The following is a 26907-nucleotide window of genomic DNA, read 5'->3' on the forward strand; positions in this document are numbered from 1 at the left end:
ATTGAAGTTTTAAAGGTTTATTTGAACATCTTTGTACATATGCAGAACATACATAAAATGTGATGTCATACAATATATTAAAAAAACAGGTAAAACCTTAAAATCAGCATAAACAGATGGACAGCGCATCATCAATTAGTCATACAAAGGCCCACTCCTTCATTTGAAAATTAAATAAACGGCAGCCCCGTCACTTGGTTTGCTATTAAAGCTGAGGGATGGGGCTGGAGAAATGTAGCCGCTCAACCACGTCTATGGTATAAATGGCTGTAAATATCACAGACTGGTCCTTTAAAGATTAATGAAAAAAATCAAAGATTCTGTAGAATGTTGATGAGTCTGTGCTATTAAAGCTGAGGGATAGGGCTGGAGAAATGTAGCCACTCAACCACGTCTATGGTATAAATGGCTGTAAATATCACAGACTGGCCCTTTAAAGATTAATGAAAAAAATCTAAGATTCTGTAGAATGTTGATGAGTCTGTCCATTCATCACAGTTTAGATAAGGGTTAACTGTAATCAATATGGGCCCAAATGGCACCCTATACCCTATACCATACACGAGGACTCTGTTCAAAGGTAGTGCACTATACACTGAGTGTACAAAACATTCCTAATATATAGTTGCACACCACCTTTTTGCTTTCAGAACAGCCTCAAATCGTCAGGCCATGTACTCTACAAGGTGTCGAAAGCGTTCCACAGGGATGCTGGCCCATGTCGACCCCAATGCTTCCCACAGTTGTGTCAAGTTGGCTGGATGTCCTTTGGGTGGTGGATTATTCTTGATACACACGGGAAACTGTTGAGTGTGAAAAACCCAGCAGCGTTGCAGTTCTTGACACAAGCCGGTGCCCTGGCACCTACTACCATACCCCGTTCAAAGGCACTTAAATCTTTTGTCTTGCCCATTCATCCTCGGAATGGCACACATACACAACCCATGTCTCAATTGTCTCAAGGCTTAAAAATCTTTCTTTAACCTGTCTCCTTCCCTTCATCTACACTGGTGGAAGAGGATTTAACAGGTGACATCAATCAGGGATCATAGCTTTCACAAGGAGTCTTAATATTCTGTACACTCATTGTATAGGGAACACTTTTGGGATGTACCCTACTTATCAGGAATATCGATAGTTACCTAGGGATTATTATGATTAATACATTACACAATGTCAATTACAGGTAATCCTACCACTGACAGACAGACAAACAGAACAATGCTAACACCTAAAGTTTGATCAGTCCCCTCCTTAGATACAGAATCAACTATCCCAGCATCATCAAGGTACTTCCTTGAGTGTAGTAGTTTAAAAGCAGGCAACTGGTGCTTCACAGTATCAGTAGGAACAGGAAGAGTACCTGTTCAGGTGGACCAGGAGGACTCGTTAGAAGAACCATCATGGCACTCCAATGGGTGAAGCCGTGGATCGCTCTCGTCTTCGGACTATCTGCTGCACATTCTAACACTGGTAAGAAAAGACAAGACAAGATATGATGAAATACAATTTATCACTTTAGGATAACCCATGTAGCATAGTTTAGGAACTAAAGAAGAGCTGGATTAGAAGCAAAATAAGACTTGTTCCCTGTCTATTTCCAGTTATGATTCCAGATATGACTTCCATTGGGAGTCTATATGATGCCAAACTGCAAATCTTATCAGGTAATTTGTGTTGTTGAATATATGTCACCTAATATTCAAATATCTATATTCTACTGTGCTGTTATACTATACATCTTATATTCAGAGATGGATGGTGCAACTATACTGTACATTTCCCCCCATGCAGCAGGAGTGAGTCCAGCTCATAACGGGCAGGTCTGCAGCACATGGGGTAACTACCACTACAAAACCTACGATGGAGACTTCTTCCAGCTGCCCTACACCTGTAACTACGTGCTGTCGTCGTTGTGTAAGAGCAGCAGCGGCTACGAGGCCTTTAACATTCAGCTGCAGCGCGGGGAGATAGATGGGCTGCCCACCATCACCAAGGTATTCCTTTGTGATCAGTCGTTTATTATTTTAAAATTTCACTGTTGATTAATTGTTTTTAAATTTCACTATTGATTAATTGTTTTAAATTTCACTATTGATTAATTGTGTTTAATGCTCTATGATCTTAATGTAAGGTGACCTTGAGGGTCCTGAAAGGCGTCTGTCAAATAAAATGTCCTACTGTTGTTATTATTAAGGTTTCTTTGAAGCTGGATGGAACCTTCGTGGAGCTGGCCAACGGTAACATCAGCGTCAACGGATTAAAGTGAGTTCCCAGTCTAGTCAACAATGGATCTCAGATGTGTAAAACCATTGGCTCTTAGATGTGTAAAATAAATTGTAATACAGGAAGTAAATTATATGGGGGTTTGTTATCACTTAACTACATCCAATGGGATTCATTTTATTCAGAGATCAATCTTTTTTTAGTTTTGTCCACTTGCATTTATCAAATGTAAGGGGAAAAAAGAATGGAAAGTAATTTATTTTTCACTTCAGTTGCTACTTTTGTATGAAGACTTGAGGTAAAATTCAGAATTAAAAAAAATGGATGCAGTGCTGCATCATCATTTAACTCATCTTGAGATCAACTTTTTGCTGTTTTAACATAATCTACATAATGTCAGTTTCAACGAGCAACAGTGAGTTCATCAGCGATCTAAAATAATTCATTGTACAGCATTCAAAGGTAAAACTCATATTCTGAAGTTTAGTTGATGTGCATTTACAGATGAACGTTATCAAACTGAAATTCCATTTGATGAAATCCTAATGTATACAGACATGTTTACCTAGTACAGTCTCAATAGGGGAGGAAGAAAAATACAAAGAAAATACTTTAAAGGACAATTTCGACCCTTGTTGAAATACCGACTCTCCTCTCTGATTGTTTTGTTTTATCCCCCTAGGGTCACCATACCATTTGGTCAGTTTAACATCTTCATTGAGAGGACTGTTTCGTATGTGAAGATCACAGCCAAGCTGGGGTTAGTCGTCATGTGGAATGAAGATGATTCCCTCTGGGTATGTGTTCAGTATGCTTTCTCATTTCCAAATGTCTTCTGTTACACTACAGTGATATGTGGTTGTTTCACCTGCTTTGGTTCAATACACTGATTTTAAATCGGTCTGGATGAGAGTGTCTGCTAAATGTCAAATGTAAATGTGATGCTTTTCTGCAATATTCTGGTCCTGATGAAAACGGTCTGTAGTTAGCTAGTGACTGTTGAGAACATCAGTGTTAGAGGAACTGTTGGGAACATCAGTGTTAGAGGAACTGTTGGGAACATCAGTGTTAGAGGAACTGTTGGGAACATCAGTGTTAGAGGAACTGTTGGGAACATCAGTGTTAGAGGAACTGTTGGGAACATCCGTGTTAGAGGAACTGTTGGGAACATCAGTGTTAGTGGAACTGATGGGAACATCAGTGTTAGAGGAACTGTTGGGAACATCAGTGATAGAGGAACTGTTGGGAACATCAGTGTTAGAGGAACTGTTGGGAACATCAGTGTTAGAGGAACTGTTGGGAACATCAGTGTTAGAGGAACTGTTGGGAACATCAGTGTTAGAAGAACTGTTGGGAACATCAGTGTTAGAGGAACTGTTGGGAACATCAGTGTTAGAGGAACTGTTGGGAACATCAGTGTTAGAGGAACTGTTGGGAACATCAGTGTTAGAGGAACTGTTGGGAACATCAGTGTTAGAGGAACTGTTGGGAACATCAGTGATAGAGGAACTGTTGGGAACATCCGTGTTAGAGGAACTGTTGGGAACATCAGTGTTAGAGGAACTGTTGGGAACATCAGTGTTAGAGGAACTGTTGGGAACATCAGTGTTAGAGGAACTGTTGGGAATATCAGTGTTAGAGGAACTGTTGGGAACATCAGTGTTAGAGGAACTGTTGGGAACATCAGTGTTAGAGGAACTGTTGGGAACATCAGTGTTAGAGGAACTGTTGGGAACATCAGTGTTAGAGGAACTGTTGGGAACATCAGTGTTAGAGGAACTGTTGGGAACATCAGTGTTAGAGGAACTGTTGGGAACATCAGTGATAGAGGAACTGTTGGGAACATCAGTGTTAGAGGAACTGTTGGGAACATCAGCGTTAGAGGAACTGTTGGGAACATCAGTGATAGAGGAACTGTTGGGAACATCAGTGTTAGAGGAACTGTTGGGAACATCAGTGATAGAGGAACTGTTGGGAACATCAGTGTTAGAGGAACTGTTGGGAACATCAATGATCATTCCAACAGTTGTGGTCTCTTTAGTAGGGCCACAGATTGGCAGGTAAAGTGATATTAGAATAGTCTTTGCTCCAATCAAGGATGTGGAACAATGTACTTCCTCCACCAACCCCTTTCATCATCTAGGCTTCAGTGAAAAAACTCAGAAAAGCGTTGTCCTAAATGGCACCCTATTCCCTTTATAGTGCACTACTTTGGATTAGGGCACATAAGGCTCTTGTTGAAAGTCGTGTACTATATAGGGTATAGGGTGCCATTTGGTGGGAACAGTATGGAAGAACGTATTAGTTTAATCAGTTCCAGAGTGTGATTAGATCAGAAGTCACGATATTGTCTCAATATCTATTGACATTGTTGTGAGTAAATACTGTAGGTATCATCGTTCCCCTTCGTGTGTATGTAAATAATCCCAGTGTACTCAAACATCATAACCTCAGACTGAAACATATTTGCACAGCAGACAGACCAGTTTTCAGACAACTCACATTCAATTTAATGAGGAAAACATCATGAATATGATGCTTCATTTTATTATTATTCTAAATGCACGCAAGAAAATACAAAACATGATGAGAGTTTAAAAGGTTTTAACAAATGATGAGAGTTTAAAAGGTTTTAACAAATGATGAGAGTTTAAAAGGTTTTAACAACATGATGAGAGTTTAAAAGGTTTTAACAACATGATGAGAGTTTAAAAGGTTTTAACAACATGATGAGAGTTTAAAAGGTTTTAAAGGGAAGAGTGCATGTACAGGAGAGGTAAAAACAGAGGGGATTGTAAGACACCTCCCCTTTCAGATGTTTATAGAACACAAACCAACAAAAAGTAGAATCCTGATTATTAAACGGAGAAACAAATAGTTGGGAAGATTCATACAGTGAATGTATTTGGTATTGTTGTTAGATCCTATCCGTTTCATGTCAGACCAGAATAAAACTACAGTGAAACAGGTTTCCTATTGTAGATATATTGTAGACATGATCCCTAATCCACATAATTCACTTTAATGAATAACCACTTGGGTATACAATACATTAAACATTAAACAATATTAGCAAAGTCCTGGGCACACATTTGTATTTGTTTTAGGTAGCCTAATGCTCTGTGTTGATTCTATCTGTACATACCTAACCTGAAACACAATGCCTGTTTTGTGCTCACATCCCACTCCTTGTACTCAGCATCATATGCCAAACATAGGTATATCAAATCAAATCCTACTGGTCGCATACACATATTTAACAGATATTATTGTGGAAGTAGCGAAATGCTTGTAACACAGGTACAAGTAGTGGAATGTTAGCATAAACAGACTGGTACCCAGGCTAGAACAAGGAGTGGAATGTTAGCATAAACAGACTGGTACCCAGGCTAGAACAAGAAGTGGAATGTTAGCATAAACAGACTGGTACCCAGGCTAGAACAAGGAGTGGAATGTTAGCATAAACAGACTGGTACCCAGGCTAGAACAAGGAGTGGAATGTTAGCATAAAGAGACTGGTACCCAGGCTAGAACAAGGAGTGGAATGTTAGCATAAACAGACTGGTACCCAGGCTAGAACAAGGAGTGGAATGTTAGCATAAACAGAATGGTACCCAGGCTAGAACAAGTAGTGGAATGTTAGCATAAACAGACTGGTACCCAGGCTAGAACCAGGATTGGAATGTTAGCATAAAGAGACTGGTACCCAGGCTAGAACAAGTAGTGGAATGTTAGCATAAACAGACTGGTACCCAGGCTAGAACAAGGAGTGGAATGTTAGCATAAACAGAATGGTACCCAGGCTAGAACAAGTAGTGGAATGTTAGCATAAACAGACTGGTACCCAGGCTAGAACCAGGATTGGAATGTTAGCATAAACAGACTGGTACCCAGGCTAGAACAGATGAAGCATGTGAAATTTCAGTACATATAAACTGCTGTAGCTGCATGGCCAGCTAGCTGTATGTGAAATGTACATATTTGCGATGCATTAACCCTCAGTTATCTTCCATTGGTTTTATAGGTGGAGCTGGACTCAAAGTTCCAGAATCAGACTTGTGGGCTGTGTGGAGACTTCAACGGAGTCCAGATTTACAACGAGTTCATTAGGAATGGTAAACAAAATCACCAAATGTCTTAGAGGGGCGGATTACGCTCCTGTTCTGTTTATGAATGTATAGGTTCAATCTATGGGTTAGGAAGGGGTTATAAAGTATTTTTCAAGGTACCATTTTAAGAAAGGGTTATCAAAAACACAAAACACATGATGACAGAGACTGTTTGTTAGGGGAAATAACAGGTAAGATAAAACTATGTTTATTTTCTTACAGATGATCATCTGAAGACAATCGACTATGGTGATATTTGGAAGATGAATGGCCCAACAGAGACCTGTACAGAAATCCCTGGTCACACTGAGCAGTGTGAAGAACAGGTATTTACAAGCCTAGATCTGAGCTGAACATTTAAGATTTCTAATTCATTACATTTAAACATGACTGTTAGTTTAAAATATCAACATCATCATGGCTGACATTTGATCAATACATAATCCCTCTATGTTGTCTTTAGTAATTCTTCTTGTTCTTCATCCTTTCAGACCGAACTTTGTGAGCAGCTTCTCACCAGTCTTGCCTTCAGTAGCTGTAAGGACCTGATTGCCACAGACTCCTTCATCAAGGCCTGTGCAGAAGACATGTGTCACTGTGGCAACAGCAGCAGCAGTGCCTGCGCCTGCCCCACCATGTCAGAGTACTCCCGCCAGTGTGCTCACGCAGGGGGGAAACCCCAAGAGTGGAAGACCGACCAGTTCTGCAGTAAGGGAATCTTTTTTTTTTAATCCTTTTTGTTTTTATTTTGGATTGTTTGTTTGTATTTCTCTGTTGGTAGTTTTGATGTGGGAGGGGAAAAAAATCCTCAGCCAGAGCTTTGTTGTAACTCAAAGTAAACACTTTTGACATGCAATAATGCTTTGCCTTAGGTAACCTATAGTGTCTTCTTCTTTGACATGCTAGTATTTACATTTATGTGACTGAAAACTGAGGAGCAAATTCTAATTTTCACTTAGTCTTCCAATGATTTCAATAGAAGAATATGTGAAAATGTGAAATAATGAAGACTCAGAAACAGATTTGTGACCAGGGTTATTTGTCTGTGTTGAGCAGTGAAGACGTGTCCTTTAAGCATGCAGTACCAGGAGTGTGGTAGTCCCTGCACTGATACCTGCTCCAACCCAAAGAGGAACCAGCATTGTGAGGAACACTGCACCGACGGATGCTTCTGCCCTGCTGGTACATGCACTAATTTACTGAATACAACATTATATGTCAGCTATGTAACTATTTTAAAGTAGCTGGACACAACATTATATGTCAGTTGTGTAACTATTTTAAAGTAGCTGAGTACAACATCATATGTCAGCTATGTAACTATTTTAAAGTAGCTGAATTCAACATTATATGTCAGCTGTGTAACTATTTTAAAGTAGCTGAACACAACATTAAATGTCAGCTGTGTAACTATTTTAAAGTAGCTGAGTACAACATTATATGTCAGCTGTGTAACTATTTTAAAGTAGCTGAGTACAACATTAAATGTCAGCTATGTAACTATTTTAAAGTAGCTGAGTACAACATTATATGTCAGCTATGTAACTATTTTAAAGTAGCTGAGTACAACATTAAATGTCAGCTGTGTAACTATTTTAAAGTAGCTGAGTACAACATTAAATGTCAGCTATGTAACTATTTTAAAGTAGCTGAGTACAACATTATATGTCAGCTATGTAACTATTTTAAAGTAGCTGAGTACAACATTAAATATCAGCTGTGTAACTATTTTAAAGTAGCTGAGTACAACATCATATGTCAGCTGTGTAACTATTTTAAAGTAGCTGAGTACAACATTAAATGTCAGCTGTGTAACTGTTTTAAAGTAGCTGAGTACAACATCATATGTCAGCTGTGTAACTATTTTAAAGTTGCATTAAAAATAAACAAATGCAATCTCACCGACGGAGGTTCTGCTCTGCCGGTACTGCACACTCACTGATTTTAACAGAGATGAAACCAAGTCTCAATTTTTCAAGTCCTAAGCAAGTCTCAAGTCTTATTTTTCGAGTTAAGAGTCAAGTCCCAAGTAATAGTGGGTAAGTACCAAGTAAAGTTCAGTGATTTTGGCCCCACATTTTACAAACTGCACCCCCCCCCCCCCCCCCAGACAGGTTTACATGTGCAAGATGACAAATCGAGTCATACAGCTCAAGTCCAAGTTAAATTAGCTCAAGTCAAAGTATAGTGGGAAGTGTTTTACTTTTTGTCAAGTCTCAAGTTGCAACATGACTGGAGTCCACATCCCTGGATTTTAAACCAGGAAGACTGTATTAAAACTCATAATGGTTATGTGGCTATTTAAACCAGGAAGGCTGTATAAACCCTGATATCACTTATGTGGCTATTTAAACCAGGAAGACTGTATAAAACCCTGATATCACTTATGTGGCTCTTTAAACCAGGAAGGCTGTATAAAACCCTGATATCAGTTATGTGGCTATTTAAACCAGGAAGGCTGTATAAAACCCTGATATCAGTTTGTGGCCATTTAAACCAGTAACAGGTTAAAGGTTACATAGATTGGAAGAGTAGCCTTATTGTAGGACTGGAGATTTCATTATTTGACAAAAGTTCTGCAACAGATGTCCCGTAGTAATTAATATACTGAACTACATGGATCAATGTATTTTATGAGATAAGGAAGTACTAAATTCATTGAATGTCATTTATGGGATCAGGTGACTAAATATATTTAATGTAATTTATGGGATCAGATGACTAAATGTAATGTATTAAATGTAATTCATGGGATCAGGTGACTAAATGTAATGTATTGAATGTAATTTACGGGATCAGGTGACTAAATGTGTTGAATGCCTTTCTCATAGGAACTGTGTTTGATGACATCACTCATAAAGGCTGTGTAGCTGTGAACCAGTGCTCTTGTCTCCACAACGGACAATCTTACCAGCCTGGACAATCATTCTCAAGAACATGCCATGAATGGTAAGAGCTGCATTGTGTTTATATACACTGAATGATTGTGTGTGTTGAGGTGGATGTGTTGAGCTGGATGTGTTGAAGCTAAACTGGATGTGTTGAGAGCTGCATTGTGATGAGCTGGATGTGTTGAAGCTAAACTGACTGTGTTGAGCTGGATGTGTTGAGGCTAAACTGGCTGTGTTGAGCTGGATGTGTTGAGGCTAAACTGGATGTGTTGAGCCAGGTGTGTTGAAGCTAAACTGACTGTCTCTCTCCGTTAGTACCTGTATCCAAGGCCAGTGGAGTTGTGTGGATCTAGATTGCCCAGCTACCTGCTCCATAGTGGGAGGTTCCCACATCACCACCTACGATGGGAAAACCTACACCTTCCATGGAGACTGCTCATATGTCCTGTCCAAGGTAGGGATCTAACCTACTGTATGGAGAAATACTGAATAAAAATGTGATTTTTTTCATACAAATTCACAGTGATTCAATTCAGATTCCATGTCAGTTGGCAGTAATATGACTCCATGCTGACACGTACTGTATGTTTAGTAGACTTAACTCCTAACTCGCTAGCGAACATGTACTGGCCCACGAACGGGCCACATCAAGCATCGGTTGCGGCTGACAGCTGGCAGCCACTTGCATTGGAGGTGCTTATAGATACCATTGCTATCACTATCCATATTAATCTCATAAATAACATCAGACTTTTCAATCAAGTTCAATCATAATGTACAGTGCCTTCAGAAGGTATTTACACTCCTTGAAATTTTCCACATTTTGTTGTGTAACAAACACTAAACAAGGAACAACTACCCACACCCCTCTTAAATAGGACCTTCAATTAGAAGCAACGAGGAGCAGCTGCCTCCTATTGAAGGTCCACCCAATAAACATCACATAGAAATAGACATACTAGAACTAACATAGAAATAGACTAACAAAGAACATAGCCCAACAAACCCAGAAACACTCTAAACAAACACCCCTCTTAAATATGAACATAGCCCAACAAACCCCGAAACACTCTAAACAAACACCCCCTGCCACGTCCTGACCAAACTACATTAACAAATAACCCCTTATACTGGTCAGGACGTGACACAAATACAATACAAGACATTACTGAGTACCACTCTTCATATTTTCAAGCATTGTGGTGGCTGCATCATGTTATGGCTGCTTCATGTTATGAGTATGCTTGTAATCGTTAAAGACTGGGGAGTTTTTCAGGATAAAAGATAAACAGAATGGAGTTAAGCACAGACAAAATCCTAGAGGAAACCTAGTTCAGTCTGCTTTCCATCAGACACTGGGAGACAAATTCACCATTCAGTTGGACGATAACCTAAAACACAAGGCCAAGTATACACTGGAGTTGCTTACCAAGATGATATTGAATGTTCCTGAGTGGCCTAGTTACAGTTTGAACATAAATCAGTTTTAAAATCTATGGCAAGACTTGAAAATCGCTGTCTATCAATGATCAACATCCAACTTGACAGAGCTTGAAGAATGTACAAAAATAAATAATTGCAAATAGTGTACAATCCAGGAGTGCAAATCTCTTAGAAACTTACCCAGAAACACACACAGCTGTAATCACCGCCAAAGGTGATTCTAACATGTATTGACTCAGGGGATGAATACTAATGTAAATAAGATATTTCTGTATTTCATTTTCAATAAATTAGCAAAAGTTTCTAAAAACATGTTTTCACTTTGTCATTATTGGGTATTGTGTGAAAAAACATATATTTAATACATTTTAAATTCAGGCTGTAACACAACAACATGTGGAATAAGTAAAGGGGTGTGAATACTTCCTGAAGGAACTGTAATTCCCTAGAACCGAAAGTAGGCAAGTAGTAAGTAGTGTGTTACAAAAAACGTGTTCCCTTATCCTTACTGTCATGCCTTAACTTTACTATCATTCCATAACTTTTTCTGTCATACCGTGTACCAATTGTCCCCAGCAAACCAACAAGACTGCTTTCACAGTCCTGGGTGACATAGTGAAATGTGGGAAGACAGACATTGAGACCTGCCTAAGATCTGTAACCCTGGTGACTCCAGAGTCCATGGTAAGTTAGCCTTTCTGCAGTGACACACCCACCTGATAGTGTCATATTAAAATATATCAACATCAAACCATGTTGTATATGTTCAGGGGAAAAAAACTCAATGTTGAGACTTCTGCTGCTGTCAGTGACTCGTATCACCACTTCAGGGTTGGAGTAAATTCCATTTAAATTCCAGTCAGTTCAGGCAGTCCACTGAAATTCCAATTCCAATGCTCTTCATTGTTTTTTCAGTGAGGAACATTTGGAATTGGAATTAGGTTTACTCTCTGAATTGACTGGAATTGACTCCAACCGTGTTCCACACTCCTTATCACCTGGGGAGTCGTTTTTATTCAAGTTGTAATTTGTCACTTGCAGATTATCGTCATCGAGGCCAGTGGAAGGGTTTTTGTCGACAAGATGTTTTCTCAGTTGCCGCTTTTCATGGGTGAGTGACTGATTGATGGCTGCTTGAGAAAAGGGATACAGAAATGTGATATCTGTCTATTTTTTTGTAGTTATTAATCAGTATAAACGTATGTTTGTAACCCTTCCCGTGTAGAACGTACTGTACCAGAAGTTGTCTCTTTTTATCGTCTTTCTTTCCTTGTCTAGCAGCATGTAACACCATAAGCATCCCACAATAGGGAAGTGGGAGCTAAAAGTTCATGCTAAACTAGATTGTGACTAGAACTTGTGTATATTTTCCACAGCGGATGTAAAGATCTTTCAGCCCTCTACGTTCTACATCGTCGTGCATACCTCTTATGGGCTCCGACTAGAGGTGCAGATAACACCTATAATGCAGGTCTACATCGTAGCTAGCAGTTCACACAAAGAAAAAACCCAGGGTATGTTTCTCTCTGTTCATTTAACGTCTTTGTGAAAAGATAAGCGTTTTTGGGTCTATAATAATAATCTCATGCATTATTATTATTATAAAAGCTGATTGGTTATCAAACTATTGTTATTGTAACGTGTGTCACTATACCACTTGTTTGAGGGGTTCGGTCAGACCTCACCTGAAACAATTATTAATAAACTAATGATACTTGATGCATTGCATCTTCAGTCAATGTTAGTTCAAACCACCTGTTATAATGTTTTGTATCTCTTATCCAGGTCTTTGCGGAGACTTTAACAGCGTCCAAGCTGATGACTTCAGAACCATCAATGGACTGGTGGAAGGAACCGCTGTGACATTCGCCAACACGTGGAAGAACAAAGCAAGCTGTCCTGATGTGGCACAGAGCTTCGAGATCCCATGCAGTCTGAGTGTAGAGAATGGTACTCCTTCAACCTCTTTATAACCTCTCTGGGGTATGTGGGACGTGACCGTCCCACCTGCGGGACACACTATTCAACAGCCAGTGAAATAGCAGGGCGCCAAATTCAAAACAACAAAAATCTCATCATTCAATTTTCTCACACATACAAGTACTATACACCATTTTAAAGATAATGTTCTCGTTAATCCAACCACAGTGTCTGATTTCAAAAAGGCTTTACGGCGAAAGCATAGCATTAGATTATGTTAGGACATCACCTTGACAAGAAAAACCACACAGCCATTTTCCAAGCAAGGAGAGGCGTCACAAAAACCAGAAATACAGCTAAAATTAATCACTAACCTTTGATGATCTTCATCAGATGGCACTTATAGGACTTCATGTTACACAATACATGTATGTTTTGCTCGATAAAGTTCATATTTATATCCAAAAACCCCATTTTACATTGGCGTGTAATGTTCAGAAATGTTTTGCCTCCCAAAACTTCCGATGAATGAGCACATCAATTTACAGAAATACTCATCATAAACGTTGATAAAATATTAAACTGTCATTCAAAGAATTATAGATACACTTCTCCTTAATGCAACCGCTGTGTCAGATTTCAAAAAAACTTTACAGCAAAAGCACACTTTGCAATAATCTGAGTACAGCGTTCAGACACAAAACCAAACTCGTCATTTTGTGGAGTCAATAAAACTCAGAAATAATATTATAAATATTCACTTACCTTTGATGATCTTCATCAGAATGCACTCAGGAATCCCATGTCCACAATAAATGTTTGTTTTGTTCAATAAAGTCCATCATTTATGTCCAAATCCCTCTTTTTTGTTCGCGTGTTCAGTCCACTACTCCAAATGCAGGAAGCGCGCGATAATGTTACGACGAAAAGTCAAAAAAAGTTCTATTTACATTTGTAGAAATATGTCAAACGATGTATAGCATCAATCTTTAGGACGTTTTTAACATAAATCTTTAGTAATATTACAACCGGACAATTCCAATGTCTTCAGAAAAGAAAAGGAACACAGCTCACACTCACGTGAGCGTGCACCTCTGAGCTCATGTCATTTCTCGCTCATCTGACTCCAGGCCCTCTTGTTCGCTCCATATTCACAGTAGAAGCATGAAACAACGTTCTAAAGACTGTTGACATCTAGTGGAAGCCTTAGGAAGTACAAAATGAACCCTAAGTCACTGTGTACTGGATAGGGAATCACTTGAAAAACCACAAGCCTCAGATTTCCACACTTCCTGGTTGGATTTTTCTCAGGTTTTTGCCTGCTATATGAGTTCTGTTATACTCACAGACATCATTCAAACAGTTTTAGAAACGTCAGTGTTTTCTATCCAAATAGTCACAGAAAAAGGATCACTCTGTTCATAGATCTGAGTTTATTTTCTAACTAACCATTTAAATTGTTTCATAATGTTTCGGCATAGAGAGCCTTTATCAGAGCCTTGGAATACTTATTGGAGATTACACTTGCGTATGTCTACTGAGATGCACAGTAAAGCCTAGATAAAAACTCTTTGTACTTTGTGAAATGTTGCTAAAATGTTTTACAGAGAGATATGCCAAGCACTGGTGCTCGATGCTGTCAGATCGTGCAGGAATATTTTCCCAATGCCACACTGAGATCGACCCAAATTACTACAAGGAAGTAAGTATGATGATTTTAATTTGTCAAATGCTCTTTAACTACAGAGTTATCCCAAAGCTCTAAGAATATATATATTTTTAAACAATCATTTAAGAAGTTCTATATCAAAATGATATAATATTAATTTAATTTATCTCAAAACATCTAATCAGATTTCTATAATACTATTGTCCTGTGCTTGTGTGTGATTTCAGAAAACAGTAGTTTTCTTCATTAACACATCTCATAACTGAACCTTCTTCTTCTTCTGTTTCTTCTTCTCTCCCTATAGATCTGCCTATATGACAGCTGTAACTGTGAGAGGAGTGAGGAGTGCATGTGTGCTGCGGTCTCCTCCTACGTCCATGCATGTGCTGCTGCAGGCGTCCTGCTCAGTGGATGGAGAAACACCACCTGTGGTAAGATAAACATCAGAGACACTGAATTTAATTATTTATTTATTAATTAAAGAAGGGTTTCCCCTTCTATTAACCCACAGTCTCCAGGGTTTACCCTCCTATTTACCCACGGTGTCCAGGGTTTCCCCTCCTATTAACCCACGGTGTTCAGGGTTTACCCTCCTATTAACCCACGGTGTCCAGGGTTTACCCTCCTATTAACCCACGGTGTCCAGGGTTTACCCTCCTATTAACCCACGGTATCCAGGGTTTACCCTCCTATTTACCCACGGTGTCCAGGGTTTGCCCTCCTATTTACCCACGGTGTCCAGGGTTTACCCTCCTATTTACCCACAGTGCCCAGGGTTTACCCTCCTATTTACCCACGGTGTCCAGGGTTTACCCTCCTATTTACCCACAGTGTCCAGGGTTTTCCCTCCTATTTACCCACGGTGTCCAGGGTTTACCCTCCTATTAACCCATGGTGTTCAGGGTTTACCCTCCTATTTACCCACGGTGTTCAGGGTTTACCCTCCTATTTACCCATGGTGTTCAGGGTTTACCCTCCTATTTACCCACGGTGTCCAGGGTTTACCCTCCTATTTACCCACGGTGTCCAGGGTTTACCCTCCTATTTACCCATGGTGTCCAGGGTCTACCCTCCTATTTACCCACGGTGTTCAGGGTTTACCCTCCTATTTACCCATGGTGTTCAGGGTTTACCCTCCTATTAACCCACGGTGTTCAGGGTTTACCCTCTTATTTAAAAACAAGAAACCCCAAACATGTAAATTAAATGTTGAATCACCATACTGTTTTCCACAGGGAAGTACTCCTCTAGCTGCCCTGACACGATGGTCTATGACTACACCATGACCAGCTGTGACCGCACCTGTCGTTCACTGAGCCAGCCAGACTTTACCTGCCAGGTACATTTACATGGACATCTCATTTCTATTAATATTATTTATTTAATATTATTATTGTTATTATTATTCATTTTATTAATGTCTTGTTGTCGTTTTCTTGTTGTTGCTGTTTTGTTGTTGTTGCGTATGTTGTAGTTGTCTTTGTTGTTGTTGTTGTTGTCTTGTATCTTCTTGTTGTTGTGGATGTTGTTGTTGTCTTTGTTGTTGTTGTTGTTGTCTTGTATCTTCTTGTTGTTGTGGATGTTGTTGTTGTCTTTGTTGTTGTTGTTGTTGTTGTTGTTGTCTTTTATCTTCTTGTTGTTGTGGATGTTGTTGTTGGAGGCAAGCCCAAAGTAATTTCCCATCATGGATAAAACATTTTTAATTTAATTGAACAGTTAGACCATGTGTCTGTGGACGGCTGTGGCTGTGCCGAGGGAACCTACCTGAACGACCAGGGAGAGTGTGTCCCTGCCTCACGCTGCTCCTGCTACCATGGAGGCACAGTAGTACCCCCTGGAGAGGTCACAAGGATCTATGGGGTTACTTGGTGAGGACTTGGTTGGCATGTGAAAGAAAATCTCTGAAACTCTGATGGTTTTCTCTGTTGTGGATCTACTAAAATATTTAGAAATCGACTGTCTTCTTCTGAAGTCTTGGTTTACTTCAAGAGGCATGTTAAACCATGCTTAACCCCCTCCTCTTGTATCCCTCTTAACCACCCAGCTCTTGCAGACAAGGGAAATTAAGCTGTGCTGGAGAACCAAAACAATTATGTGAGTACTCTGAAATTCAGAAAACATCTTTATTTGCCAAATACAGCAAATCACTTCACAACCAAGACTCTGTACTTTAGTCCCTACAAACCTATAAAGCCTACTTTTGTTCCCTACAGCCTGTGAAGAACCAATGGGTTTCTTCAACTGTTCAAGTGCAGGGCCCGGAGCCAAGGGCTCAGAGTGTCAGAAGAGCTGTCAAACACTAGACAGTCACTGTGTAAGTCTACAAATGGGACATGCCTTACAACACGTTAAAAACATGCCTTACAACATGCTAATAAAAACATGCCTTACAACACGTTAATAAAAACATTCCTTACAACACGTCAATAAAAACATGCCTTACAACACGTTAATGAAAACATGCCTTACAACACGTTAATAAAAACATGCCTTACAACATGCTAATAAAAACATGCCTTACTACATGTTAATAAAAACATGCCTTACAACACGTTAATGAAAACATGCCTTACAACACGTTAATAAAAACATGCCTTACAACATGCTAATAAAAACATGCCTTACAACACGTTTTAATAAAAACAGGCCTTACAACACGTTAATAAAAACATGCCTTACAACATTTTAATAAAAACATGCATTACAACACGTTAATAAAAACATGCCTTACAACACGTTAATAAAAACATGCCTTACAACACGTCAATGAAAACATGCCTTACAACACGTCAATAAAAACATGCCTTACAACACGTTAATAAAAACATGCCTTACAACACGTTAATAAAAACATGCATTACAACACGTTAATAAAAACATGCCTTACAACACGTTAATAAAAACATGCCTTACAACACGTTAATAAAAACATGCCTTACAACACGTCAATAAAAACATGCCTTACAACACGTTAATAAAAACATGCCTTACAACACGTCAATAAAAACATGCCTTACTACATGTTAATTAAAACATGCCTTACAACACATTAATAAAAACATGCCTTACAACACGTCAATAAAAACATGCCTTACTTCATGTTAATTAAAACATGCCTTACAACACGTTAATTAAAACATGCCTGTGGGGTGTTGATAGAGAATCAAAAGAAGATCTACAATTCTCAGACTTTCCACTTCCTGCTTGAATTTTTCTCAGGTTTTTGCCTGCCATATGCGTTCTGTTATACTCACAGACACCATTCAAACAGTTTTAGAAACTTCAGAGTGTTTTCTATCCAAATCTACTAATAATATGCATATTCTAGTTCCTGGGCCAGAGTACTAACCTGTTTAAATTGCGTACGTTTTTCATCCGGCCGTGAAAATACTGCCACCTAGCCCAGACAGGTTAATAAAAACATGCCTTACAACACGTTAATAAAAACATGCCTTACAACACGTTAATAAAAACATGCCTTACAACACGTTAATAAAAACATGCCTTACAACATGTCAATAAAAACATGCCTTACAACACGCTAATAAAAACATGCCTTACAACACGTTAATAATAACATGCATTACAACACGTTAATAAAAACATGCATTACAACACGTTAATAAAAACATGCCTTACAACACGTTAATAAAAACATGCCTTACAACACGTTAATAAAAACATGCCTTACAACACGTTAATAAAAACATGCCTTACAACATGTCAATAAAAACATGCCTTACAACACGTTAATAAAAACATGCCTTACAACATGTTAATAAAAACATACCTTACAACACGTCAATAAAAACATACAAGGACAATGTTATTTTTACACAGTGTCAGATTGATCAAATGATTTATTACCTTAGACATAGCTATGCCCAGGATCCAAACTTTCATCTTATACCCTGGAGGGTGGAGGGACATACAGACACATAATATCCACATCTTATACCCTGGAGGGTGGAGGGACATACAGGCACATAATGTCCACATATTATACCCTGGAGGGTGGAGGGACATACAGGCACATAATGTCCACATATTATACCCTGGAGGGTGGAGGGACATACAGGCACATAATGCCCAACTTAAATTCATGTCAGTCCTTCCCTATTTCATTGTGTGTTATAGATCAGTTCAGAGTGTGTGTCGGGCTGTGTATGTCCTGATGGTCTGCTGTCTGATGGAAACGGAGGATGCATCAAGGAAGACCTATGTCCCTGTTCTCACAATGGAGTCTACTACCAACCTGGACATGTGCTCAAAGTAGACTGCAACACCTGGTAAAATCAACTTCTATCACTCTTCTTCTTCTTCTTTGGATATGTCAAATGCTTCCCTCTAAAATCTTGCCATGTGATTATGTTTGCATCATTGTAGCACCTGCGAAGGCAGAAAATGGCAGTGTACCAATAAGGAGTGTGATGGGATGTGTGCCATATATGGAGATGGGCATTTCATCACTTTTGATGAGAAAAGGTTCACTTTCAATGGAGATTGTGAATACACTCTTACTCAGGTAGGGCATTAATCATTTGTATTTCTGATTTTATTTGTATTTTAATAAAACCCCTACTTTATGTATGATGCACAAATTTTCTATTTATGATTAAGATGAAGTAAAGACAACTAAGAGGCCAAGGTTTTCTGACTGTGTATTTTAATACATCCTGCAGGACTACTGCAGCAACAATCCAAACGGTACCTTTAGAGTGATCACAGAGAACATTCCCTGTGGAACCACCGGCACCACCTGTTCCAAGACCATCAAGCTCTTCTTGGGGGTAGGAACTACTGTTTATAAACGGCTTCATAAATACATTAAAGGTACAATGGACAAGTCTGGACATTTGATACAATGTCGACACCGGTGACTGTGATGGGAATTGCATGCTGAACTCTGGATGCACTTATCTCGTCCCCCCATACGTTTTGTTAGCAGATTGACAGGGCTGTCTGACGGAGTGTCTGCTTAGAATTATTGTCGGGCAGATTTAATAGCAGCACAAACATCACCCCTATGTATTAGGGTTAGCTATGTATTAGGGTTAGGGTTAGCTATGTATTAGGGTTAGGGTTAGCTATGTATTAGGGCTAGGGTTAGCTATGTATTAGGGTTAGCTATGTATTAGGGTTAGCTATGTATTTGGGTTAGGGTTAGCTATGTATTAGGGTTAGCTATGTATTTGGGTTAGGGTTAGCTATGTATTAGGGTTAGCTATGTATTAGGGTTAGCTATGTATTAGGGTTAGGGTTAGCTATGTATTAGGGTTAGCTATGTATTAGGGTTAGCTCTGTATTAGGGTTAGGGTTAGCTATGTATTTGGGTAACGGTTAGCTATGTATTAGGGTTAGGGTTAGCTATGTATTTGGGTTAGGGTTAGGGTTAGCTATGTATTAGGGTTAGGGTTAGCGATGTGTTAGGGTTAGGGTTAGCTATGTATTAGGGTTAGGGTTAGCTATGTATCTGAGTTAGGGTTAGCTATGTATTTGGGTTAGGGTTAGGGTTAGCTATGTATTTGGGTTAGGGTTAGCTATGTAACTGGGTTAGGGTTAGCTATGTATTAGGGTTAGGGTTAGCTATGTATTAGGGTTAGGGTTAGCTATGTATTGTGGGTTAGTGTTAGCTATGTATTAGGGTTAGGGTTAGCTATGTATCAGGGTTATTGTTAGGGTTAGCTATGTATTAGGGTTAGCTATGTATTTGGGTTAGTGTTAGCTATGTATTTGGGTTAGGGTTAGGGTTATTTTTGTATTAGGGTTAATGTTAGCTATGTATTTGGGTTAAGGTTAGCTATGTATTAGGGTTAGTATTAGCTTTGTATTAGGGTTAGGGTTAGCTATGTATTTGTGTTAGGGTTAGATATGTATTTGGGTTAGGGTTAGCTATGTAATTTGGGCTAGTGTTAGCTATGTATTAGGGTTAGGGTTAGCTATGTATTTGGGTTAGGGTTAGCTATGTATTAGGGTTAGGGTTAGCTATGTATTGTGGGTTAGTGTTAGCTATGTATTAGGGTTAGGGTTAGCTATGTATCAGGGTTATTGTTAGGGTTAGCTATGTATTAGGGTTAGGGTTAGCTATGTATTTGGGTTAGTGTTAGCTATGTATTAGGGTTAGTGTTAGCTATGTATTTGGGTTATGGTTAGCTATGTATTTGGGTTAGGGTTAGCTATGTATTAGGGTTAGGGTTAGCTATGTATTAGCGTTAGGGTTAACTATGTATTTGGGTTAGTGTTAGCTATGTATTTGGGTTAGGTTTGGCTATGTATAAGCTTCGGGTTAGCTATGTATTAGGGTTAGTGTTAGCTATGTATTAGGGTTAGGGTTAGCTATGTATTAGGGTTAGGGTTAGCTATGTATTTGGGTTAGGCTTAGGGTTAGCTATGTATTAGGGTTAGGGTTAGCTATGTATTAGGGTGAGCTATGTTTTTTGGTTAGTGTTAGCTATGTATTAGGGTTAGGGTTAGCTATGTATTTGGTTTAGGGTTAGCTATGTATTAGGGTTAGGGTTAGCTATGTATTTGGGTTAGGGTTAGGGTTAGCTATGTATTAGGGCTAGGGTTAGCTATGTATTAGGGTTAGTGTTAGCTATGTATTCGGGTTAGGATTAGCTATGTATTAGGGTTAGTGTTAGCTATGTATTAGGGTTAGGGTTAGCTATGTATTTGGGTTAGGGTTAGGGTTAGCTATGTATTAGGGTTAGGGTTAGCTATGTATCTGAGTTAGGGTTAGCTATGTATTTGGGTTAGGGTTAGGGTTAGCTATGTATTTGGGTTAGGGTTAGCTATGTAACTGGGTTAGGGTTAGCTATATATTTGAGTTAGGGTTAGCTATGTATTAGGGTTAGGGTTAGCTATGTATTAGGGTTAGGGTTAGGTATGTAACTGGGTTAGGGTTAGCTATGTATCTGAGTTAGGGTTAGCTATGTATTTGGGTTAGGGTTAGGGTTAGCTTTGTATTAGGGTTAATGTTAGCTATGTATTTGGGTTAGGGTTAGCAATGTATTTTGGGCTAGTGTTAGCTATGTATAAGGGTTAGGCTTAGCTATGTATTTGGGTTAGGGTTAGCTATGTATTAGGGTTAGGGTTAGCTATGTATTGTGGGTTAGTGTTAGCTATGTATTAGGGTTAGGCTTATCTATATATTAGGGTTAGTATTAGCTATGTATCAGGGTTAGGGTTAGCTATGTATTTGGGTTAGGGTTAGCTATGTATTTGGGTTAGGGTTAGCTATGTATTTTGGGCTAGTGTTAGCTATGTATTAGGGTTAGGCTTAGCTATGTATTTGGGTTAGGGTTAGCTATGTATTAGGGTTAGGGTTAGCTAGGTATTTGGGTTAGTGTTAGCTATGTATTTGGGTTAGGGTTAGCTAGGTATTTGAGTTAGTGTTAGCTATGTATTAGGGTTAGGGTTAGCTATGTATTAGGGTTAGGGTTAGCTATGTATTAGGGTTAGGGTTAGCTATGTATTTGGGTTAGGGTTAGCTATGTATTTGGACAGTAGAATTTCAAATCGTCATGTGGTATCTGTACAAACTGAATAGTGTAAAACCCATCACCACCACAGTGTAACCCTGGATAGTGTAAATCCCAGCACCACCACAGTATAAACCCAGCACCACCACAGTATAAGCCCAGCACCACCGTAGTGTAACCCTGGATAATGTAAATCCCAGCACAACCACAGTGTAACCCTGGATAGTGTAAATCCCAGCACCACCACAGTATAAACCCAGCACCACTACAGTATAAACCCAGCACCACCACAGTATAAACCCAGCACCACCACAGTATAAGCCCAGCACCACCACAGTGTAAACCCAGCACCACCACAGTGTAAACCCAGCACCACCACAGTGTAAACCCAGCACCACCACAGTATAAACCCAGCACCACCACAGTATTAACCCAGCACCACCACAGTATAAACCCAGCACCACCATAGTATAAACCCAGCACCACCACAGTGTAAACCCAGCACCACCACAGTGTAAACCCAGCACCACCACAGTATAAACCCAGCACCACCACAGTGTAAACCCAGCACCACCACAGTGTAAACCCAGCACCACCACAGTATAAACCCAGCACCACCACAGTGTAAACCCAGCACCACCACAGTATAAACCCAGCACCACCACAGTATAAACCCAGCACCACCACAGTATAAACCCAGCACCACCACAGTGTAAACCTGTCTACATTAGCAATGAACACTTTCTGTATCTTTCTTTCAGAGAAATGAGATCATACTAGCAGATGAATCTGTAAAAGTGATCAAACAAGAGAACGGGGTAGACGTGCCATACCAGGTCCACTCTATCGGTCTCTATGTTGTTGTTGAGGCTGAAAATGGCCTGATCCTCATGTGGGATAAGAAGAATAGCCTGTTCATCAAACTCAGCTCTACCTTCCAGGTGAGTGACTAGAATAGGACATTTTGAACCAGTGATTGCACTGTATCTTTGTTTAGCAATTGCATTGGCATACCATTTTTTAAAATTGTTTTATTAGCTACTTCAAGTTATTCTTTTTAAATGTTTAATTTTCTTCCAGGGCAGAGTGTGTGGTCTGTGTGGAAACTACGACGGTAATGGAAAGAATGACTTCACGTCCAGAAACCAGGAAGTGGTTGTTGAAGCTCTGGAGTTTGGGAACAGCTGGAAAGTGTCACCCAGTTGCCCCAATGCTGATGTCATAAAAAACCCATGCACTTTAAGATCATACAGGCAGTCCTGGTCTCTGAAACGCTGCAGCATCATCACCAGTAAGGTTTTCTCAGCCTGCCACTCACAGGTACAGTACACAGCAGATACTATTCAATATAGATTCAATACTTTATTGCCATACCAACCGACGTTGTTAGGAAGTTGACGTAGTGCAGCTGATATAAACCAAGACAAAAAGACACACGTATAAATACTTTCATTTGCGTAACCTACACATTCAATAGAGAGTAGAGCAGATACATTCAATAGACAGTACAGCAGATACATTCAATAGAGACTACAGCAGAAACATTCAATAGAGACTACAGCCAATACATTCAATAGACAGTACAGCAGGTTCATTCAATAGACAGTACAGCAGATACATGCAGTCGGCAGGTTAAAACAAGCTGAACAGAGGCTATCGCTTATGTATCTTGGGTACATTGGTATTTACGTTTGGTGAAAATTGTAATTTTCTCGTAAAAGTCTAAGTAGTTGGGGGGGATTACATATGGAATTGTTTAAGATACCATTGATAATTTAAATATTTCATTTATAATTTTAGGACCCCTTTATGTTTCAAAAATACATATATGAGAAAGAAAAACATTTAAAATATTGAATTTGGCATTTACTACTACAGGCCGTAACAACACATTCATAAATGGCAAAAAAGACAGTCAAAAATAAATCATAACGAATATGATTTTAAAGTATCTGTCGTATATCTAGGAGATTTAAGAAAGCTCAGGAATAAACTTTTTTTGGGGGGGGACATATTTAACCCCTTATTTTTGTTGCCACAAAGCTACCTCCATACTTCCATTCGTTTGTATGGGTTTCTTCCACCATCTTGTTCACAGGAGTCTCCCCTTTCATAACAGTTTCTAGGCCAAACCATTTGGGCGCTACAGACGTTTCTGTGAAAAGACAGATTTTTGGGACGTCTCGTGGTCTATAGCTCAGCCACCGTTCACCGCAGATGTGGAAGGCCGATGTAGGATTGAGAAGCAGGCCAGGCAAAAACCTGATATCTCTAGCTTAAATTGACAGATTGTGATCTGGATTTTTTAATGATGTTAATTAGATGGACACACAGGTGCGTCAATATACTCTTTTTAAGGATTAATAGCCTAAATCACTCTGGTTGTTGGAGCTATCTGTTGTATGAGGAACTTGGCCTTCATCAAGGTTTATTTGTGAGTAAATCTGGCTTTGATAATAACCAGTTGTTACCCAGCCACTGACCTCTCTGCACGTTACTGCAGTATAGGTAGTAGAAAAGTTCATCTGCAATATAAATATGGACCTGAGATGTGAGTCAGGAGACTGAGGGCTCAACTCTAAAAGGGCTAGATTCCCTTTTCAGCTATCCACCTTTAAAAAGCTATATTTCCGTGTTCGTGGAGACCACATTCATGGTAAACGCTGCATTTGTTGGCTCAATCGCACTATAACATGGATTGAATCTAGGCCTTAAAGGCCTTATTTACATTTCCTAACAACCTAATACTGATTTTCTTTTTATAGCCAATATTTTTTTCTGACTGTCCACGCTTAGTTTTACATGTGGCCCATATCAGATTGGTTCATTCACACTCTTGTAGGCTCTGAAGAAGCATACCGATGCAATGCTCATTTCCTGTCCTTTACATTTTGGGGTGGTTGTCATGGTACTGGCAGGTTGTCATGGTAGTGGCAGGTTGTCATGGTAATGGCAGGTTGTCATGGTAATGGCAGGTCATGTGCAAAACAAACACAGAGCAAAAGCATCAGATCTGAGCATCCAGACAGAGATCACATGGAGAATAGGATTTGAATCAGGATTGAGATCCACATATGGAAGTGGTATAAATCAGACCTCAAAAGATCAGATTCCATGTGTTTTTTGTTTGCTGTTTACACATTAAGGACAAGATCAGATAGGTATTAAATATGAAAATTATTGGTAAAAGATCTGAATTGGACTGCCTGTGTAAACGCAGCCAAAGTGGAAGTGCGCAAGTACAAGAATATTGGTTAAGGCAGCAACAAGAGTTAATTTACCTCACAGCTTCAGGGTCATAATAACAGTGGAATTTATAACAACCGATAATTTTGTGGCACAGTCTTGGGCTAACAGGTTTTCTATAAGGCCACACAATGACAAGCAGAGTTGCATGATGGAAAAATTACAATCTTTCTAATAAAATTGGTTTGTCAATTATCATGTGAATGTCCACACAGTCACCATAAAAGACAACAGCCAACATCAAAAGTAGTACTGAAACAGAAAACAAAACATAAAGTCAACCATCCAACCCAATAATAATCATCGTCAATAGTTCATCTGTAGTCTGTTTAACAAGCTGAGAAATGCATTGAATAAATAAATGGTGGCTTAATGCATCTTCCTAAAAGGTGGACCCCACGCCATTCCATGATGCCTGTGTGAGGGACTCGTGTGCCTGTGACACTGGGGGAGACTGCGAGTGTTTCTGTACAGCTGTAGCAGCCTACGCCCAGGCCTGTAATGAGGCAGGGGCTTGTATCAAGTGGAGAACACCAGACATCTGCCGTGAGTCATTTGCTTTGAGTGGGACAATTGATTGATGGATAGCTGGGATTGTTTTGCTATAGGGACAAAATTCTAATTTATGATTTGTACGTGTAACTTTTCAATCAATCCTCTTTTGGGACCCTGGTTAAAATGTGACATGTTTTTAATTTCACCAGCTCTGTTCTGTGATTTCTACAACCCTATTGGTGAGTGTGAGTGGCATTATAATCCGTGTGGATATCCATGTATGAAGACCTGCAAGAATCCCTCAGGAACATGCTCCAGTCAGATCCCTGCACTGGAAGGTAACTAATAGCCCTTCATAACAGCTTGGTCGTTTGATTTTGACAATTTACATTCCAAGTTGTTAAACAAATGTACAGTATAAAATATGTAATTCCCTCCCTTGTCCATTTATACTGAAAACGAAATACAAATATTGAAATATCATATCCATTACAGCTTTGGTGAACTAGATACCATGAGGATGATCTAATCTGTGCAGGTGTTCTGGATTAAATGGACTGTTTATATCTTAAAGGTTGCTATCCAAAATGTCCTTCGGCCAAGCCTTATTTGGAAGAAAGTTCCATGACGTGTGTCCATATCGTGGACTGTGGTTGCTACGATGGAGATGGAACTCATTACAGCGAGGGAGAGGTTATACCTTCCAAGGAGAATTGTCAGAAATGGTATGTTTTCAGATCAACATTTTGATATATACATAGATACTGTATTTACATTACATAGGATTTAATATGGTTGGTATAAGTTCAAGGTAGCCTGTATTTCTGGTGAGATAAGGCAATGTCAATAGTCCCCCTACAAAGAGGTTTTCCTACCATTCAATTGATTTTGCTTTTCAAAGATTGTGTTTTGACCTGTTAAAACTTTATTGTGTTTTGACCTGTTAATACCTTCTTGGGATTTGACCTGTTAAAACCATGTTGTGATTTCTCCTGTTTATTCCTTATTGTGAATATAACATATAACATTGTTTTGTACTTCATAACAAACAGCTCTTAATATTTTATTTGACTTTGAAAGGTACTGTAACCTTCTTTCTTTTTCTAGTCGTTGCTCATCAACTAAGGTCAGATGCAGCTATGATGTCCAAGGTAAGGAAAACCACTACAAACTGAAACATTAGCCTACATTATTACCAAGAAGGTAACATAACAAGATGATTACATGATAATAACTTGTGTTCCCTGTGAAAATCCTATTGCAGCTTGCTATTGTTTATACGACGGCAGAACATACCCGTATGGAGCGACCATATATCACACATCTGACGGTGATGAGACCTGTATTACTGCCACCTGCAAAGAGAACGGAACCATTGTCCGGATTATGAACCACTGTCCCAGCACCACAACTCCACCAACTACACC

General features: G+C 39.3%; 1 protein-coding gene across 1 annotated transcript; it reads left to right on the plus strand.

Moving 5' to 3' along the window:
• The first annotated feature begins 1346 nt into the window (after positions 1 to 1346).
• On the plus strand, positions 1347 to 26053 carry LOC115196566 (mucin-5AC-like). Its single transcript, XM_029757402.1, has 29 exons — positions 1347 to 1473; positions 1605 to 1667; positions 1795 to 1997; positions 2198 to 2265; positions 2909 to 3023; positions 6251 to 6341; positions 6558 to 6661; positions 6827 to 7043; positions 7392 to 7517; positions 9167 to 9284; positions 9542 to 9680; positions 11246 to 11353; positions 11711 to 11780; positions 12046 to 12183; positions 12455 to 12619; positions 14197 to 14291; positions 14563 to 14689; positions 15494 to 15597; positions 15975 to 16126; positions 16303 to 16352; positions 16472 to 16572; positions 18396 to 18547; positions 18645 to 18783; positions 18941 to 19048; positions 22501 to 22680; positions 22820 to 23059; positions 25375 to 25531; positions 25690 to 25818; positions 25976 to 26053. Exons 1-29 carry the CDS (start codon positions 1404 to 1406, stop codon positions 25987 to 25989), a joined length of 3543 nt encoding a protein of 1180 aa, XP_029613262.1. The 5' UTR covers positions 1347 to 1403; the 3' UTR covers positions 25990 to 26053.
• Positions 26054 to 26907: the final 854 nt, after the last annotated feature.

Source organism: Salmo trutta, chromosome 7, assembly GCF_901001165.1.
Source record: "Salmo trutta chromosome 7, fSalTru1.1, whole genome shotgun sequence".
Classification (NCBI taxonomy): domain Eukaryota; kingdom Metazoa; phylum Chordata; class Actinopteri; order Salmoniformes; family Salmonidae; genus Salmo; species Salmo trutta.

Excerpts from the sequence above, each read along its gene's own strand:
- LOC115196566 (XM_029757402.1), top strand. The coding sequence starts at position 1,404 with ATGGCACTCCAATGGGTGAAGCCGTGGATCGCTCTCGTCTTCGGACTA. Across the intron at positions 1,998-2,197 it reads GGCTGCCCACCATCACCAAG|GTTTCTTTGAAGCTGGATGG; the intron begins GTATTCCTTTGT and ends GTTATTATTAAG. Across the intron at positions 14,292-14,562 it reads ACCCAAATTACTACAAGGAA|ATCTGCCTATATGACAGCTG; the intron begins GTAAGTATGATG and ends CTCTCCCTATAG.